Source organism: Planococcus citri, chromosome 5 (genome assembly GCF_950023065.1).
Source record: "Planococcus citri chromosome 5, ihPlaCitr1.1, whole genome shotgun sequence".
Lineage (NCBI taxonomy): Eukaryota > Metazoa > Arthropoda > Insecta > Hemiptera > Pseudococcidae > Planococcus > Planococcus citri.
The window spans coordinates 13,344,203-13,365,496 of NC_088681.1; the positions used below are offsets into that span (position 1 = coordinate 13,344,203).

At 32.2% G+C, this 21,294-nt stretch overlaps 1 protein-coding gene across 1 annotated transcript in view; it reads right to left on the reverse strand.

Moving 5' to 3' along the window:
- Positions 1-1,580: 1,580 nt before the first annotated feature.
- The window catches only part of Asap (ArfGAP domain of ASAP), a 32,765-nt gene continuing 13,051 nt past the window's right edge, over positions 1,581-21,294 (reverse strand). The window contains exons 5-18 of the mRNA XM_065368904.1: positions 15,089-15,174; positions 14,297-14,456; positions 10,319-10,592; positions 9,711-9,932; positions 9,397-9,619; positions 6,479-6,659; positions 6,277-6,398; positions 6,005-6,173; positions 5,802-5,921; positions 5,544-5,724; positions 5,283-5,456; positions 5,092-5,163; positions 4,405-4,556; positions 1,581-4,310 (exon numbers count right to left, since the gene is read on the reverse strand). Of these exons, the coding sequence (XP_065224976.1) occupies positions 4,062-4,310; positions 4,405-4,556; positions 5,092-5,163; positions 5,283-5,456; positions 5,544-5,724; positions 5,802-5,921; positions 6,005-6,173; positions 6,277-6,398; positions 6,479-6,659; positions 9,397-9,619; positions 9,711-9,932; positions 10,319-10,592; positions 14,297-14,456; positions 15,089-15,174 (2,385 nt within the window). The 3' untranslated portion in view covers positions 1,581-4,061. The remainder of the gene's footprint in view (positions 4,311-4,404; positions 4,557-5,091; positions 5,164-5,282; positions 5,457-5,543; positions 5,725-5,801; positions 5,922-6,004; positions 6,174-6,276; positions 6,399-6,478; positions 6,660-9,396; positions 9,620-9,710; positions 9,933-10,318; positions 10,593-14,296; positions 14,457-15,088; positions 15,175-21,294) is intronic.

Below are 21,294 nucleotides of genomic sequence, written 5' to 3' on the forward strand. Positions count from 1 at the left end.
TAATTGAAACTTGAAAAACTGGAAACCTTCAAAATAAAACCGAAAACTTCGAACAAAAAATTGAAAATTTTGAAAATGAGATGAATATCTCTGGAAATGAAAATTGAAATCAAAAACTGAAAACAAAATAGAAAATTCGAAACTTTTTTTTTTAAATTGGAAAGAATAACATTGAAAACTTCAAAAAATATAATCAAGAATTGAAAATTACATCGAAAATATTCTGGAAATGGAAAACAAATCAACATTGAAACCATAAATTTATAACGAAATCGAACATTTTGAACATTAAATCAGAAAACATGAAATGAATTCAAAAACTTCAGAATAAAATCAAAAATAAAACCGAACACACTGATAATGAGATGGAAAACTGAACTGAAAGTAAAATAAATAACTTGAAGATTAAAACTAAAATTTAGTCAAGAACTGCAAAAAAAAAAAAAATAGAATAATCGAGCATGAAAATTTTGAAAATTAAAAATTATAATTTCAAAATTGAGAGGGAAATCGAAAACTCTCCATGAAAGTAAAATGTGCACTCTAGAAATAAACTGGGAGTCTTCAAAAATATGAAATCAAAAACTGAAATGAAATTAAAAATATTGAAAATATGTAAATTCAAGAACCCAAAACTGGTAAAATGAAAAACTGAAAATAAAAATTATTATGAAAGTACTTAGTTCAAGGATTTGAAAAAATCGGAAAATAAAGTGAAACCTAAAATCGAAAATGAAACATTTAAATTCAAAAAATGAAGTAAAAAACTGAAAATAAAATCGAAAATTATTGCAAAAATTAGTTCAAGGATTTAAAAAAATCAATAAATTTTAATATGAAATCCAAATTTTGAAAATTAAGCTGGAGCATCCGAAAAAAATTTAAAACTCGAAAAATTAAGTCAAAACTGAGAAAATAATTTCGAAAATTCCTCAAATCATCAGAGATTATTATTACACACAATCATCTGTCTTAAAATGGAATCAAAAACTAAAAATGAAACAAAAACCTCAAAATCAAATCAAAATTTTACTTTGAAAATAAATTGAAAACTCCTACAAATTTCAATTTAAAACGAGAATAAAATCGAAAATTTTGAAAATAAACTAACAAAATCAAAAACCGAAAATAAAATTGAAAATCCTAAAAATAAATTCTAGAACTGGAAAATGAGACAAAAACCTAAAATTGAATTAAAAAGTGAAAATAAGAATCCAAAATGAAATTTACAATTGACAATAATAAATTCTAAAAATTAGATAAAATAATAAAAAAAAAACAAGAAAACCCCCCTTAAAGCTCTGAAAATGAAGCGAGAGCCTCCGAAAATGAAATTCAAAACTCAAAAAATAATCCAAAAACTGAAAATCAACCTGAAAATTCTGTAAATCGTCACAAGAAATTCAACAAATCACAAAGCATAATTGAAAATTCATAAAATACTTGTGCTTTGGGGAGGGTGAAGGGGGTAAATATAAGTCTACGAACCACCCCTACTCATTGTTACTCAATTACCCACCCACAATATTCAAAATCACCTCCCAGATTCCAAAATAAACACACACCAGTACAAAAAAAAATTACGATAAAATAATTTATTTCAGTTTTTTTCAATATTGAAAAATACACACAAAACTACAACCCTATAAGGCGCGAACACTGCCTAATAGTACTTCGAAGAAGAAGAAAAAAATAATAAATAAAAATAATCAGGCAAGTATACACTCATAGTACGTTGACTTTCTAACACGTCAAATAAATAAAATCAATAGGTACCTATCGTAATCGTAGTATCATGGAATGATAAACATGCAAAATATAATAACACATTCGAACAAATAAATACAAAACCTCTAACACGAGACAACCTTTAATTTGGTAGCGTAGAATAATAAAATTTATTATAGGTATTTGGAGCGTAGTAAGTTATTAAAAATTAATAAAACTGCGTTATCTTACATTTTTTTCTTTCGCACCACCTACTCGAGTTATGTAAAAGCGTGCGCGGAATTCTTCCAAAAAAGAAAAAAAAATTGAAAAGCATATTCGAGACGATGAGTCAATTAACTTCAAGTTAAACCCTTATAAAAATAATTTGAACTCGTTGTAAAGAAACAAAAAAAAAAAGGAAAATAAGAAAAAAACACACAATAAAGAACACTTGGTAACATGATACGAAGCACGCTTTCCAAATCTCTAAACCGCCGAATTAAGTGTTACGTATAATAGAATGTATTTATTCATAATAGACTAGAAAGCAGTATTAAAAAATTCTCCGCGATTAGATGATAATATTTGTACAGTTGTACACGTACGTAAATACCTTAAACAATGTGTTATTGGTTAATTTAAAAACACAACCTCGATTATATGATGAATGAATAATTCGTTGTAAAGATCTACCTATTCGTTTGTACGTTGCTACTTATTGATGATGATGATGATGAAGACGACGAAGGAAGACCATCTTTTTCTTAATGAGAACAATAAATATCGATGCTTTAACAACAATAAATACATAAACGAAAAGAAAAATATTGAATGAAAGAACGAAGAGTAATAAACGACGGATAAACAACCTGAGCTTAATCGATAAACTTTGCAGTTTAACAATTTGCACTCGTATAATACACAATACAACCTTAGTAAAAATTCAACGGTACGAACTTAGCGTAAAAAGTTAGTTAAGGAATATCATATATACCTATGTAAAAAATACAAAAAAATAATACACGTACAGAATATACATACGTAAGTTAATCGCCTACAATGACTACTTTTTGAACGAATTCGCAGTATTCCGAGTATAATTCTTTCGAATATTTCGATCGATTTTCCATCTCATCGTTTCCGGCAACATTGAAATCGAACTAACACCGGTTTCAGTAATCAAACAACAACTCAAATGATTCAAAAATCATCACCAGGAGATCATTATTACAATAATAATAACGTTTGGCAAGCTTAAAGCTAGATTCAAAGATAAACAGATCTAAGGGTTCATTGACTTTGGGGGTAAACACCGGTAAAAAGATCACTGACCGTTGATAAAGTATCTTCATCGTTAACTCAGAAGCAAGCTTCGATCTAATCGTACGTTAGATTACTCGAATCATATTCGATATTTGGTAATATTTTCATACATTAAAATAAAAATAAAGAACAAAACAGATAGAATCATTCGTCAAAAGGTAAACAACGTACCGGTTTAGTATTGAACGAAGACAACAGATATTACTTCGATAAAATCAGTAAAGTAAAAGGTTTGATCAATTACCTGCGAACTATAATAGATCGATGAGACATTCAATAATCCATTCCAATTACTAGAACATTTCAATAAACCGAACTTTAGCTCGAAAAGTACCATTTTCTATGAACAATCAAATGGTAGTCAACTTCGGTACCGAAGATTTCAAAACCGAACGATTTCACTTCACAAATCACCGAACGAAGATCGACGATCGTGAAACAGATTAATGAAACATTAGATAAATCATTTACACTTCGAAACAATTCAAAAACCTCGAACTTTTAACTCAAAAAAATTAAAAACTTTCAACAAACATTGCAATTGTCACCGGTCACCCTCCATTTTTAAAAAAAATCAAAACTGAGCGATTCAATGTTGCCAATTTCGAAACGTAAAAAGTCACGTAACCAATTCTAAATTTCCGTTCGTTTCAAAAAACGAAAAAATTAATCGCGATTAATTAAAAATACGAACGAACCTTCGCTAATAAATCGATACGAAATTTCGATCACTAAAACTATCACTATACGTATCGAATCGAACGATTTACCAACGTATATATAAGTCGAATAATGAAAGTTTACAAAAGCTTTCTACGAGAAGACATAAATAATAGTAAAAAGCGTACATATAAATGCACAGATCGTTATAACGATTCGAAATATTAAAACCTATACACAGCGAAGCGATCATGTTTAAGGTTACTCAACCTATAGTTATCAAAATAACATAAATACAATGAGTATTATTCAAGTCATATAGTATGGACGATTGCAATCCATCGTAGTACTCGTTCGCACAAATTGAATTATCCCTCTGGTAACATGTGAACGAAACTAATGGGGAACATTCCTTTGGAAGATGGATCTTTTTCTAAACAACCTTCCATCCAGTTCTCATCTTCGGTTGACATATTCGTTATGATTATTATATCGCCTTCTTGAAACGATAGCTCGTCTTCGTTATCGGCCGAACAGTCGTATAGTGCTCGACATCGAGGTACTTGCAGCTGGTATCTTTCGTGAGTATCGGTTTCGCTTTCGAAACTGTCGATTGACTGAAGAAGTAATAACATTGGTTTAGATTAGTGATAAATCAGAAACGATGTATGAGATTTCAATTAAAAAATGAACATTTAAATCGAGTGTTACCTTTCTAGGCGACGGTGTAGGAATATGAGATAACTCGGAAGAGCTTTGTGATAGGACGTTTTCAGTCGATTGACCGTTTACTAGAGAGCTACTTTGGGCTGGAGCTGGTGGCGGTGGAAAACGTGGTCTTTGCACCGAATTGATGTAATAACCTGTGCAATTATTCGAAAAGACATTATAGTTAATAATACGGTTTCATTTCAGCACCAACAAATCTGATTCTAAATAAACGATCGATTACAATTTTATTAGTAGGTACCTATTGAATAAAAATTGGAATCAATCGATGGAATTAAAATTACATTGGTTTCATTACTTGTTATTATTTTCAACCCCCATTTTCGAATCAAAAATAAGTATGATTTTTAAAATTCAGAATAATTCCTAATAAATTGATTCGTTAAAAAAAAACCTTCAGTAATTAAAACTTTGAAAAGTTGAACGAAAATTACTTTCAGTGTTATCGTAGTTTACGGAAACGTTACTCATTATCAACGTTAAGGACGGATATGCTCAATACGAAACCTCGGAATATAAGTTATTAACGCAAATAAATACGAATTCGAACCGGAAGTAACCCAGATAATATTCGAAATAACACATCTTTCCAAGAACTAACGAACTTTTCGTTCAATGTAGTCGAATTATCAACGTATTTCAAATTATATCATTGAACAGTATACGTACTCGAAGGTTTATCACTGGATACGTTCGATAAAGTTGGAATATCACCAGGAGGGATGACTAGTCTGGCTCCAACTGTAAATCAATAACACGAATTTATGATGATGATTCAATAAATAGACATTTTTTACAGCATTTTAGTTCATATTTCACTCCTCGTCCTCGTAGATCGTATTACGAGGAAACAAACCCACCTAAACGAATCCTACTCGTTGAATCATTCGAAGGTGTTCTTCTATGAGTACCGTAGCTTCTGAAAGCTTGACTATCCAGAGTGGCACTTCTGGCATGCCCATGTTGTGATGGAAGGGTCCCATAACCAGCAGGAGGTAAAGGAGCGGTACGTTTAGCTCGAACATTACTAACTACTGGAAATTTGAACATAATTAGCACACGGTTTGATTACTCCTTTAACCGAGAAGTTCTGAAATGGTGAAATTGAATAATCAAGGTACCTGGTTGAGGCAAAGAAGGTCGTTTATTCTGTAAAGCAGCAGACCCAGGTGGCATTGGAGATCGGTAACTATTCACGAACGACTTGAAGTTATCACACGTCGAGCCTCGATTACGTGGAGATTCCGTGTAACTGGGCGGACGCGAAGATATTAGCTTCTTTTCCGGCGTAATACATCCGTTCTACGAGTAAAATTCGTACATTTTAGTTAGGTACTTCGTAAAATGACATTTTTTCTATCTTGACCGGTTTCACTTACTCTATCATCGATGACAGTTTCATCATCGGAGAAATCAGTTGATCCTTCATCGTGCGTAAGATTCCATTCGATGTTCACGTTGTCGAAAGGTGCTTTTTGTTTTTGCATCGCGCTCATTAACTACACAACATGAAAGAAGAGTAATTAGATTATAATTTCCTAGTCGAAAAATACATCCAAATAGATACGTTAACCGAACTAACCAAATCTTCGCAATTTTTATGCCCTTTTTCTTGAGCTATTTCTAAAGGTGTTTTATCGATACCGTTACGTACATTCGGATCAGCTCCGCTACGTAATAGTAACTTCATACACTCGGGTTTATCGTGAATAGCGCATAAATGTAAAGCTGTATTACTACCTCCGCCATTACTAAATAAAATATAAAACAAATTCATCAGAAAGGTAGGTGCGAATAATTACAACAATATTAACAGATCGAGTGATCGAGAGCTAATTTTATTTATGTACTTACACGTTATTAGTACGTTTATCTAACGAAACGGTCGACATATTTTGTATCAGGAAATCGACTAAATGCAAAGATATGCCCATTTCTCGTTTGATCGCCAAATGAAGAGCAGTTTCCCCGCAATCCTGCACAGATAATCATCGTCAATGACATTCTAATTCGTTCAAGTCGAAAAGATGCGCTCAAATAAATATGTAGAACTTACCGAAGATGGTAACGACGCTGACAAATCAACGCCTTCGGCGAACACTTGTAATAAATTGTATAAATTTTTATTATTAACAGCGTGTTCTAAATCGCTCAACAGGTCTCTTTCGTCAGCGCAGGATGTGATGGCGAATTTCTTCTCGACGTATTTGGCTCTAATGAATTCGCATCTTTCGTCCCTGAAGCAATTGAAGAATCGTTTATTGAATATTATTCAATTCAATGATAAATTAGATGGAAAATCACAACATTCTGATAATTAAAACAGCCTACAGTCAAACTGGCAAAAACGTGATCTAGGTATCGCACTTGGCTGACATTTTTAGCCAATTTTACGAGTAGCACAGAAATGTATCACTATTTCGCAAAAAAAATTAAATACTACGACGAAAATGTATTTTGAGCATTTTTCAACCCTTCTGAGCCTCAAAATAGGGTCACGATTTTTGAAATTTTTGAAAGTGCCACGTGACCTATCAAAATAGATTAAAATTTTTCGAGAAATTCAGATATTTCACCGAAAATGCATTTAGAGCATTTTTGAAAAATTTTGTGGCCCAAAATCAGGCCATGATTTTTGGGATTTTTAAAAAGTGCCATGCAACCATTCAAAATGGAATGAAATTTCACGAAAAATTCAAATATTTCGACGAAAATGTGTTTTGAGCATTTTTAAAGAATTTTGTGCCCCAAGATCAGACCATGATTTTTGAAATTTTTGAAAACATGTCATGCGACCCATCAAAACAGGTTAAAATTTCGCGAAAAATTCAAATATTTCGATGAAAATGTGTTTTGAGCATTTTTGAAGGATTTTGTGCCCCAAAATCAGACCATGATTTTTGAGATTTTTGAAATCGTGTCATGCGACCAATCAAAATACACTGAAATTTTGCGAGAAATTCAAATATTTCGACGAAAATGTAATTGAGCATTTTTGAAGAATTTTGTGCCCCAAAATCAGGCCATGATTTTTGACATTTTTGAAGTCGTGTCATGCAACCAATCAAAATACACTGAAATTTTGCGAGAAATTCAAATATTTCGACGAAAATGTACTTAGAAAATTTTTGAAGAATTTTGAGTCTCAAAATCGAACTATGATTTTTGGTATTTCTTAAAAAGTGTCATGCAACCATTTAAAATATGTTGAAATTTCGCGAAAAATCCAAATATTCAGACAGAAATGTATTTTGAGCATTTTCAAAGAATTTTAATTCTCAAAATCACACCATTATTTTCGGAATTTTTGAAAAAATTGCTATTCAGCCTACCAAAATTGGTTGAAAATTTGCGAGAAATTCAAGTATTTTGGTGAAAATATTTTTTTGGACATTTCTGGACAATTTTGAGCGTAAAATTCAAAATTGGGTCATGATTGAAGTATTTCAAGGAATGAAGGAAAGGGTATTTTAAGCATAGGTACTTGGAAGAATTTTGAGACAAAAATTGAGCGATGATTTTCGTGATTTTGGAAAAAGTGTTACGTGCCCTATTAAAATATAGGTTGAAATTCTGCGAGAAATTCAAATATTTCGACGATAATGCATTTTGGGGATTTAAAAAAAAAAATGTCAAGACCTAAAATGAGCTAATGATTTTTTGGGACGCCTCCCCCCAAAAAAAACTGCAGTCGTTCACATAAAAAAGGGCTGGTGTCGTCACCTTATCTTCAAGAATTTCACCTCATCCTTTTTTTGATCCAATTTTAGAGCTCCAAAATTTCTTGAGCAATTTTAAAAAATTTTGATCCTCAAATTTCCATCAAAATTTTATTTGAGCAGTTTTGAAAAATTATGAGGCCAATATTACATCACGATTTTTGAGATTTTTGAAAAACTGCCAAGCAATCTAACAAAATGGATTAAAATTTCAGCAGAAAAATTAACAATTTCTATCAAAACTTAATTGGAAGCTTAAAATTTTTCAAAAATGCCAAAAATGTACAGTTTTGTCGAAATATTTAAATTTCTCGCCTAATGATAGAAATCTCAAAAAATCAGGGCCCAATTTTGGGACTCGATATCCTTCAAAAATGCTCAAAAGACATTTCCGACAGAGCATTTAAATTTCTTACAAAACGTCAACACATTTTAATAAGTCACAAGACACTTTCAAAATTTCCCAAAAATCATGACCCAATTTGGGGGCTTACAATTTTTCTAAAATGCTCAAAATGTATTTTTGTCGAAGTATTTGAATTTTTCCACGGAATTTCAACCTATATTTTAATAGGTCATTGGACAATTTTTCGAAAACTTCAAAATCATTACCCAATTTTGGGCTCAAAATTTTTCAAAAATGACTAAAAAATATTTTTACTAAAATATTTGAATTTCTCGCGAAATTTTAACTTATTTTGATAGGTCGCATGACACTTTTTCAAAAATCCCAAAAATCATGAATCATGACCCAATTTTGGGCTCAAAATTTTTCAAAAATAACCAAAAAATATTTTTACCAAAATATTTGAATTTCTTGGGAAAATTAACCTATTTTTTTATGTATTGTTTATAACCTATTTTGATTCGTCGCAAGACACTTTTTTCAAAAATCTCAAAATTCATAACCCAATATTGGGTTTAAAATTTTCATCGAAATATTTGAATTTTTCGCGAAATTTCAACCTAATTCGATACATCGCATGAAAATGTTACAAAAATCCCAAAAATCAGGACCCAATTTTGGGCTCAAAATTGTTCAAAATGCCCAAAAAACATTTTCTTCAAAATATTTGAAATTCTCGTGAAATTTCAACCTATTTCGATAGGTCACACGGTCACTTCAGAATAATTCTATGACGATTCATTTTTACTCCAATTTTGGGGGGGGGCTTCAATTTTTACCCATTGAACTGCAAACTAGACTAATAAATGATTATAAATGCTATTTCAAATAAGCTAGTACACGACTTACATCGTACTAGACGCATTCGGTTTACTAGAAGCGTTCAACGTAGCCTCCATAATATCGTTGAATCCCTGATTAGTCATATATCTCGCCAATAGCAATTGTGATGTGCCAATATTATCCAAAGTAAGCGACTGTACACGAGAGATATGTACTCCGAGATCTCTATGAATACCCGAACACTCGATACAAATTACAATACCGAAATTCGTACACAACCAAGTTGCATCTGTAATCAAAAAATAAATATATATTTTTCACTCAACCCAACCATAGTCGTATAAATTGTACTTCCACAGACACGAATACGAGATGCCTACCATTAGTAGAATTACAATCACAGCATCTATCATTACTGGGTAACCTCTGAATATAAGCGATAATAGCTTGCTGTAAATCTAGCAAGGAGGAACTACCAGGTGCTCGGCCACCTTCGTTATCGAAAGCTCTATACAGAGCGCCTTCTTTACAGTTGACCAAGACAGAAAGCCAGGCTCTTTGATCAGCGTCATCTTCGGCTTGAAAGTGATACGTTCTGTTATCTATTTGAGCAAAAAAAAATACATCAATTAGCGTAAATCTTCGAATATTTGAGTAATCTCATCGTTTAAATTGAAATACCGATAATAAAATTTTATCTCTAAATAATTAATTAGAATTTTCTGCTGACTAATTTTTCATCTCACAAGTACATGGAAAATAATTTCGAGTGTGCTGATAAAGGGATTACCTCGTTACATGATACATATTTTCTTTTATCTCTTCGTTATTATACAAAGTAACAATAACGATGCGCATACGATAAAGTACTCCAATTCATATGTAAATGTAAATCATTTCAAATGTAATCTCCTTCCCTTCCTTTCTTCGTCAACGATGACACGAGTACACACTTCAGAAATCTGATCTGGCTCAAGGCTCAACTTACAAGAGACTAGATCGAAACAACGTTTATCATCGGGAACGACTTTGATCTGACACGTTAGCAGGTTAACTTTGGTCGGAGTTTTCGTCTCATCGGCGTGAAATATTTCTAGGAATCCTTCCGGCTGCACGCAGCATTTACGTTTTTGCCAAACTCGTCTCATTTTACCCTCGGATTTCTTCAACAAATGCCCACTACGACTGACTCCGGCACCCTTGTCGCCTTGCAGCTGATGCAGCGAGTAACCGGTTCCGCGTTCTGGGGTGTGACCGCTGACCTATCGATAAGAGGAAAAATGCATTAGTTAATAGGGTTGCTTTTACTCGTATGTACATTGTGTTTGGAATTTAAATGCGTTTTAAAAACGATATTAATTAACGAGTTGGGAGGAGGAAAAAAAATGACCGGAAATACTTCGACGAGTAATTACAGGGGATAATCTTTTCTTTCTTGGTACCCCTTGTACTAGTGATTGAGTCGAGTGTTTCTCGTTTTATAGACTTCGTACAGTACAGCTGCGCTGGTTCGATTGAAGAAACGTGGATTGTGAAATTAATTGTCAATTATTCGCCATACGTGTTATTATTATTATTTTTTTTTTATGTGGAGGAACTCTGCGTGAAGTTATAGGAAGGAGAATGAAGGGTGTGAAAATATTTTAACAGATCTATGAAGAAGGAAATGAAGTATCCTTACGAGCCCAGTGTTTGATTCTGTCTATTTTTCAATTTTTTTCGAAATGGCAAGAATTTTTATAAAGAGAAGGGGGGGAGAAAAGTTTAAAAATCCTCACTTTCTATCATTCATTATTCAAGACTTGAAATATGTAGCATTTTTTGAAACCAAACAGTCAAGTTAAAAAATTTTTCATTTCAAATTTTCGTTTAAATCCCAATTTGAGGAGAATTTTGAGAGTGTTTTATCGATTTCTCGAATTCTCTGGGCAAAGGGGGAGGCGGGGGAAATTAAAGGGGAACTTAGAGACGTTATTTCAAGACATAGAAAAAATAATATAGGTAATACTCGAATGTTTTCTCAAGGTAAGATCATTTGAATAAAATCTAATTTCTGTCCATAGGAAAAAATTTCCCCTTTACCTTTCTCTTCTCCCTCTCTCCTCATTTAATTAAAAAAAAAAATAGATAAATAAAAAATAATCGGAATATTTGTCACATTTATACATTTTTTTGGTTGAAAACTTGGCTAGAATGGACTGCAATTGTTTTTTTTTACCATTATGATCAGTTTTTTTTTTGATGTTTTAGTTTTTTATTAAATCATTTCGACGAACAAAAATTGAAAAGCACTTCAAATGAATTTTTTTCTCTTCAATTTTTTATTCTAATACCAGAAGGTACTTCAATTTTCTAATTTATAACAAAACACTTGGCATTATTTCATCTCATAAAAAATAATTTGCCATTTCGTTTAAAACCATTTTTCAAACTTTTCAAGTTTTTTCATTTTTTTTCAACTAATGTAAGAATTTTTTAAATTAAATTTATTAATGCGTGTTTTTAAAAATTATCGTAATTTTATTGCATAAAAAAACTCGTACTTTCGAAGTTCTTTTTCCAATAATTATTCATTTTCAAAATTTTTTTCCTTACGAACAGCTTTTTTCAATTTTCTCAAATTTAATACAGAAATTCAAGTTTTTCACTTTTTTTGCTCTTTAAAAACCATTTTCAATTTTTTAATTATTGTTTTCCCAATTACTTTGACTATTTTTTCAACTTTATAAAAATATTGATTCAAAATAAGGACATTATTCAAGAGGTTTCTCAATTTTTGTTTTTTTCTTATACATTTTTTTTAATGTTCTCTTCCTATTTTTTCTACGATATTCTCAAGTTTATTTTTTCTTTTCTTCAATTTCATTTATTTTTGCCATTTTTTCACCTAAAAAGCAACGTTTAATTTTTTTGTAGGTACTTTATTCAATCAGAGAATTTCATTTAATAAAAAAATTAAAATATTCTCAGGGTTTTTGAACTATTCTTTAGTCTATTTTTTTTTCAATAGGTATTAGGAGAGTTTAACCGGGAGTAGGGGGGGGGGGGTTTCATTGGCCATTGATACTTTTTTCAATTGCACACTAATCGATTTTTGAAGTTTCAAACAAAAATTTCAAGCTATTTTTTACTTTTTCCTTATGTTTTTTTTGCCTTTTTTACTCAATTTTTCCCATTTTTTAAATTTCAACTGTTTTTTCGGGTGGGAGGGGGCGAGAAGGGCCAATTTCTGTCACTTTTTCTCAGCGACAAGTACTAATTACTTATGTTTTCAATTCACAAGCAAAAAAAAACAAAAAAAAAATTATTCATATTTTTTTCTTTTTTTAGAAATTTTAGTTACTTTCAATATTCATTTTTTTTTAAATTTTTCTGAGTTTGACTAGTTTAGTTTTTCAGTTTATTTCTACAATTTTTTCATCAAGAAAAACACTAAAATATTTTTTAAAAAGAAGAAAAAATTTAGTTTCTTCTTCATACCAAAAAAAAATTCTCAATTTTTTTAATATCAGAAAAGTTTTGAGGGAGAGGGGGGGAGTTCATTTATTTTTTTTTCAAGATGGGTAAATAGATTTTTGTTAGTTGCATGAAAATGAGTTCAAACTGTTTTTCTTCTTACGTTTCTCTGCTTTTCCTCAATTTTTTGAGTAGGTACATAAGTACTTTTTTTAGATTTAGAAAAGTTTCACTTTTTGAGGGGGAGGAGAAGGGTAGCTTCTTTTATTTTTCTGGGTATTTTTTTTTTCTATTTTTCAACTTATTTCCGCAATTTTCTCACAGAAAATTGAAAAACACGAAAATATTTCAACAAAAGAAGAACGATTTTTCCAGTTTTAGTTTTTTTCTCAACTTTTTTCGATAAGTTATTGGAAAAGTTTGATTTATTTGGAGGGGAAATGGAGAGGAGGGGAGGGGAGAGGAGGTGATCATTGATATTTCTCTGAGTGACGAGTAAATAGATTTCAGCAGTTCCATAAACAGATCATTTTTTCACTTTTTTTTGTTTCGTTTTTTTTTTCTCAATTTTTTTCTTTTTTTTTAAATATGAAAAGTTCAACTTTTTTTTCGCATTGAGGAGCAAATTTTTTTCATTTTTTTTCAATGGTTGGTTCCAACTAATTACTTATGTACGTTTTTTATTCACAAGCCAAAAAATAGATTTTTTAGTTTTAAAATTTTTTTTGACAATATTGAATAAAATGCATCTATTTTTTTTTATCAATTTTGCGATTTTGTTTCCTATTTTTCATTTTTACGTTTATTTTTTTCATCACGAAAAGAATTTTTCGATAACATTGCACTTTTTACCCATTTCTAAAAATGTTATCTCAACAAAACTATAAACAAAAGAAAAATTACATCCTTTATAATTTTCATTAATTTTTTTTTCAGTTTTTCTTTCGAACATTTTTTTTAAATTTTAAAGTTTTATTTATTTTTTGTAAACAAAACACGTTTTTGATCTATTTTCCAACCATACAGGTTTAAATTATTTTTTCTACTTAGTTGGAAAAAAATCCACATTTCTTCTGTTTTTTCAAGCTCTTTCCAAGTACCTAGTAATAATTATTGCAATCATAGACATAATTATTGCAAATGAAAAATCAAGAATCGCTTCAAATCCTGAACTTCTAAATGGAGCATTATTATACGTAGTTGGAAATTCATTTCAAATCCCCCCCACCTAAACCACTTTGACCATTATTTCTCGTACATTTTCTCCCCTTAAATTTTTCGATCAAACAACCGAATAATTTTCTTTCAATTTTTCTATTCTCACAACGAAACAGACCTAAGTATGTATTAATATTATCTAATCAGATCAAAATCCACCATCGTCCCACTTCGATCATCGGATCACCTGCTAATAAAAAAAATATAGATCACTGGGCACTATCTCGATCCCATTTCAACTCCGCCATGCTTATCTAAAATACGACAAAAATTAAAAGATCATCGATCGTACTTCTTTTTCCAATCCGGGCGCATTTCTCAACAGCTGCCTGAGTTCATTGAGTCGTTTCCTTTCGTCATCTTGCTTCTGTCTGATTTGCTGCAATCTGGCCGATAAATCTGCTACGTAATTGCCGAAATCTTCGATGGTCTTCAATCCGTCGTGAAAATAACTGCAAACAATCGTCAACATTTTTAGTTACACTTACAATCAATTCATCGACTCGTTGTTATCATTTACGTAATCAATGGACCGTGTCATGCCAATTGCCATGCTACTGTGTACCGGGTGACCGTTAATTACTTCGCGTAAATTTTTCCCCATTTTTTTTTTTTTTTTTAGCAAAAAGACTCGATAATTAATTAATAGGTGACTAGGATGGAATTCGTTGCAACTACAATGTCCAAATACGAATACATCTATGTTATTATTTTACCAATATTAATCATTGGGTTTTTTTCTCTCTCTCTCTCTCTCTACCCCAATAAGGTAATTTTTATAGTGTTCTATATATTAACTTGGAATTTTTTATGCAATAATACACGGTACATGGTACGTGGTAGATTGGCCTTTCTCGTACACGTGACACACGTGAACTGAACCAAGCTCGCAGACTCGTTCCAGGTCGAACTTGACCATAATTCACAATCGCTGATGCCAAAGCGTCCGTCAGCGTCGGTGGCTCTGACAAATTTTCAATCAATTTTTTATTTCAAAGTGAACCAGAACGACGACTGGGCAAGTGGGCAATGGCCAATGACGACACAAGGCACACGATATCGATATAGCATATCGCCAACTTACTTGGTTTGCGCGTGATAATACTCGACCAGATGTTGCAGTAATTCGATACCTTTCTTGGTTTTTATTTCGTTCACTTTTATCAAATACTGTAAAAAAAGAAGAAAAAAATTATAAATAGGTACATATGAGAAGAATCCATAGAATCGAGACACCTTAGTTCACCCATAGTAGCTCTTCAAGGCACCTCTATATGCGAAAAATATGCATAAAGTTGAATGAGAAACCTTATACACTTATTTTAGCTACACATTCGAGGCTCGAGGAAGTGAAATATACGCACATATAGACGAATAATTCGCCAATAATACCATTAATAATCTATGGGCTATGGGATGGCTGTGAATGGGAATGAGAAATCACCTCGACGATAATGAGGGGATTGGCCGCGCATCGCGAAAGCAAGACAACATACTGCGATGACTCATAAATAAAATCTCTACCTATATAGGTTTTCTTTTAATACTACGAGTACCTCACAATGAATTGAAATACTCCGAATAATTCACCGTGTCGTCGACGTCGTCCGAGTCCGAGTCCGAGTCTTGAAACCGGTTTTAAAAATGTAGTACGATTAATATTATTTTTGACCAACTAAAAAAATACATACTACAATATAGGCGAGGAAAAAATATTCGGGAAATTTTGAGGAGAAGGTTATAAAATTTCAGCCAGTGGCACGTATTGCGAATTTTTTCGCCAAAACAACGATTATGACAATTTAATTAAGTCATGTACTCGAAATTTTTTATTGCATTTGGCTTATTTTTTTTCAACACGAGTGTCCTACGAGAGAAAATTTTCTTCGCCCTTCCTGCCAAGGTTTTCGTGCTTTCGTGTGTGTTTATGATGCATCTGATGACCTTGCATGTTGTTAAATTTTTCTTACGTATATTGTGATACGTACGAGTGTTATTATATGTACAGTGTGTTCTAATGAGATGAATCATATACCTACTGTATGTACTCGTTGAGCACCTTATTAATTGAGAATATTACGAGTAGGTACTTCAACGTAAGTGTAGAGAGCTTTTTTCAGCGTCACGTAGCCCTGCTGGCTCACTTTTTATCAAAATACGAAGCTTGGGAGACATTGAGGAGTTGAATCCAAAAAATTGAATTCATATTCGAAGAGAGAATCGTCAGCTCAGACTAAGTATATTTTCACGTATTTTTTCGAGTTTTTTCTTCAATAATGTAAAGCTGTAGGAGCTCTGCGAGGTCGATCCAAAAAAAAATGAGCAAATATTGTAACTCAGCATCTACGAAACCTCCCTCCTCTCCAAAAAAACCGCCATATTACACATCATTTTCAACTTTTTTGAAATTTTGACCACAGGACACTGGAGGGAGGGGGGTGTCGGCGAAGTCAAATCGAAAAAATAAGGCAATATTCGATTTCAGCGATCTCGAATCAATAATAATCCATATGTCACACCATTTCAAAAAAATTTTGAATTTTTGCCAAAATTGTGGGCACTAGCTCCCCTTCCCAAATACTGGTATTGAGATCCCATTTCCCATTTTAAAAATTAATCAGCAGAAAAAAAAATGAAAGACAGTCTTCGTCGCTGTAATTTTTTCGAATTCTCAAACAGCAGTTCTCAAATTTTGCACTTTATATTTATATCCACGAAAAGATGAACTTTCACCTCGAAAGTTCACTTCTGAACTTTAGTTCGACCTTTACTTGCAATGATGGGTTTGTAAATGTGGGGAGGAGGGGAAGGGGAAGTAATTCGAAAATATAAATTTTAAAAATAACTCCTAAAATCACGTAAAATGATGCACATTATTTTATTTTTCATTTTTTGAGGCAAGCTGAAAAATATGAATGAATCTGAGGATTGGGGGGGGGGGGGTCGGATCAAAAAAAGACTTTCAGGATTAAAAGTCGAATCAAAAATAAAGTCTTTTGCCAGTTTTATTTTTTTTTTTCTGACGTTCTCCTCTCAATGATTTAGTCAAATATCCATCTACCAGTTTCTCAATCAATTGGAGGGGGGGGGAGAGGAAGGAGGATTCGTAATATTTTCACATCTGAGATAATTTTTTGAAAAACTACATAATTAAACTTTGAAAACTCACATCTCGAGACCGCCTGAACTTGAGAAAATTTTCAAAGAGAATTTCGTTACCTTAATGCCAAATCCGAGTATGTCCATCCAAAAAAAAAATCGTCGTTTTGCGTCACTGATAAGACTCTGGGAAGCCCTGAATGGAAAAATTTGCATCTGAGTACAGTTAAAATGCACCACCGAAGATGCACGAAGCTGACCGATGTTCAATCAGAACTCAACGAACCCTTCCGAGCATATCCGAACCTTATCAGTGATGCGTAAAATCGTACTTTTTTTGTATGGACATACTCGGATTTGGCATTAAGGTAACGATTTACTTAACGTAATAAAAATTTTAAAATATCAAAGTTCAACTTCCAAAATTACAGCTTAATAATTTTTCATAAAACTTGCAAAAATTGACAACAACTTACTGTCCCTAAAAAATTTTTAAAAATTACATCGAGGACCATTCTTTATTTTATTTTTAAAATGAGATCTCAGCATCCTGGTAGTAAAGGTTAAGGGTGCCAGGGGTGCCAATTTTTATCAAAATTCAAAAAAAAATCAAAATTGAAAAGGCATATTGATTATATTACAAATTCTAAGGGGATGAGTTCCAAAATCATCTCATTTTTTGTGATTTTGTCGCCCCCTTGACCTCTCTTCTCCTTTCCTTCCCTCCCCTCTTCATTTCCTTCACCAACCAGTGACATTAAACACGGTCAAAATACTAAAAAATTGGAATCACATAAATGAAATTTAATGTTTTTTTTTTGGATTTAGGTTCCTTATTTCTTGAATACAGACGGTCATCATCTCTCTAAACGTCTAAACCCCCCCCCCTCCTAATTTTGAAACCAAGATCGAAAAATCATGAAAATGCGGTGTGATAAATCAATTTATGCATATTGAATCGAAGATTCTGAGTTCAAAAACATACAGATTTTTGGGATTTGACTTCTCAGTGGCCCTTTTTGGTCATTCACATTTAATTTTTTTAAATCGGAGCTCTTCACCTTCTCAGTCCTCGCCATCAAAGCCCTCAATACGGTTAAAATGCCAAAAGTAAATAATTAAATGGCCTGGAAGATATTTCATCAATTCTTGATAATTTTTTATTGTTTTTACAATTTTTATTAAATTTGTGGTTTGATCATTCTTTTTTTTTTTAGGTAATTTTTAGCTTTTTTATACTTATTTTATTTTATAGCTTTTCAGCAACTCTTCAGGTAATTTTTTCTAAATTTCATTCAAATTTGATCATTTTTTTATTCATTTTTCGTATTTTAATCAAATTTTAGTTTTTTTTTTCAATAAATTTCAAAGCGATTTTTGTCAAGTTTGCTCAATTGTAATGATTTTTCATCAATTTATAGTAATTTTCAAAAACTAGAACTGGAAGTCAACTTTATAAATTTTGTGTAATTTTTTTGTTTATAAATTTTATACCATTTTAAGCAATTTTAACAAATTCTCATTCAATTTTAAGAATACTTTATCAATTTAAAATACTTCAGATATTTTTTCGAGATTTTACTCAAACTTCGAGATATTTTATCAAGTTTAAATCGTCCTCACTCCTCGGATATTTTTAAATCATTTTCAGTAATTTTAACAATGTTTTAAGGAATTGCTGCGAAGTTTTACGCAATTTTTCAAAAATTCCATCAATTTTTGGTAACTTTCAAGTGATTTACAATGCCAATTTTACCCTTTTTTGTGATATTTTATGTAATTTTTTCATACTTTCATTCCTTTTTGAAAAAAAAATATTCAATCAATTTTTCGTAACGAACTCTTAATAACTTTTTTGGGATATTTGACTAAATTTTCGCAATTTATAACCATTTTTTTAGTTGATAATTCTTTTTATGACGTTTTGACAAGAGTTTTTGATCAATTTTTGCAGAATTTTGTGCAATTATTGTGATTTAAAAAATAATAAATTTGATAATTTTCAATACCTGGGAGAGGTTAATTTGACAATTTTTGGCATAATTATTATCATTCAAATTTGAGAATATTCATCAATTTTTGTAAATTTTCAATAATCTAAAAATATTTGAGTAAAAATTTAGGAGTGAAATTTTGTGAAATTTTCTCAACTTTTTCCATCAATTTTTGATAACTTTAATTGACTTCACACCGATTTTACAATTTTTACCATATTTTATGCATGAATATCTCTTTCTTGAACTTACGTTGAGATTATCAAAATTTCCCTGAATCCGAATTTTACCTTTCCGAGCAATTTTGGAGCCTCTAGAGCGATTTTCTATTTCTCCGGAATTTCACATTTTCTCCAGAAGAAGTGGAAATTAACTTGAGCAGCAAGAAATCTAGTTTTGACTTAGGCTCGGACCTTTTCAATGAGTTTACTCACATTTGGGCTGATTACCAGAGGGACACATTGAGTGAATTTATTCGAAAAAATGAAAAATTTTCTGCTCCTATAGGTGTTTTTTTTTACCAAAATATATAATGCTATGTAGTAAAAAAAAAACGTAAGTACATAAGGCTTGGAAATTCGATCAAATGTGGATAACTCGTTGAATAGGTCGAGCATGAGGCAAAACTCGATTTTTAGGTACTCAAATTAATTTCCACTCCTTGAGGAAAAATTTTCAAATTCTGGAGAAACCTAAAAATCACGCTGGAGGCTCCAGAATGACTCGAAATGATGAAATTCGGATTCGAGAAGCTGGTTTTAGACAAGATACAGCTATTCGTTCAAATTTGAAAAATTTCCCTACCAACAGGAAAATGTTGATTTTTTTGAATTTTTGGCCAAAAAACGAAGATGTTCGCCTGGAAATCGGCTCAAATGAAGATCAACCCTTTAAACAGACAAAAAATAAGCCACAGCTCAATTTTCAGCTTCTCAAATTAATTTCCAAACATTCTGGAGAAATCAGAAATCATGCTGGAGGCTCCAGAATGGCCAAATAAAATGGTAACATTCGTTTAGGGAGAGTTGATATCAGTTTAAGGACTAATTTCCATAATTTTTACAAAATAAAAATGTATTTTTCATTTTTTAAAAAAATTTAAAAAACACATAATCGCCAAAAATAGTCTACTTTAAATAATCAAAAATTCGCCAAAACTCAAAAAATCGATTTGGGCATCTGAAATTTCAATTATGGGAGTTTCAGAACATACCCTTTCCAAAGATCGCAGCCCCGTTCAAATCAGAAGTGGACAACTTGAGATATTCTCTCGTGAGAATATTACTCATCGATGACTAACTTGGTGTTTTCAAATTAGCGCAGATTACACTGTCCAAAAGAGCCAAAATTCACCCTGGATTTCTTCAGGAGAAATTTCGCTTCACCAAAGATTAGCTTTATCAACTTCACGTCTCTATCTGCCTTCGAATCGTCAAAATCGCAATTTTTACTTATCGATTTCGCTCTTCCGACTCGCTGTCTTGTTTCGAAGAGGAAACACGAGGAAACGCGCAGATTAGATTACTATCGACTCGTCGGTTCCGCTCGGTTGACTCGTTTAATTACCATACTATTGAAATTATAACTCGACTTATACATACGTACATCTACATCTACATCTACATACACATACAAAGATATACGAGACTGCGTGTATATAACTTCTCTGTAGCACGTACTTCTCTCCGTACGTATCGCATTTGACGTACTCGTACAAACGACATCTCGTCGCGTATTTATTATACGGATACGTACAGGGGGCTCCTGCTTGGCAAACGGTCCGATCCGCTACAATTTCAAGCCTAATTGATGAAAACAAATGATCTCCCCAGCGCCCCTCTCGCAGCCCTGCAGGGTTTATTAAAACTAGCTCGTCGACGATAATTTTAATGTCAATAAAACGGATATAACTAGTTTGTTAGCGAGCACCGAGCATCGAGCATGCAAGGCAGCAGCATACAAATACGTTGTTGTTGTTGTTGTGGAATTGGATGTTGAATGGTATCGTCGCCCAAGCCCGAAATTAGGTCAAACGCCGCCGCCTGCCTTGGGTGAAGAGACCGCGACATCGTCGTCGCCCATCGCGTCAAATGGACGATACGACGCGACGACGATGAAGAAAAATCAAATTCTCGTCGTGCCGATGCCGTTGCACCGACCACGACTCGTGGTAATTAACCAGCAGCCCAAATATACA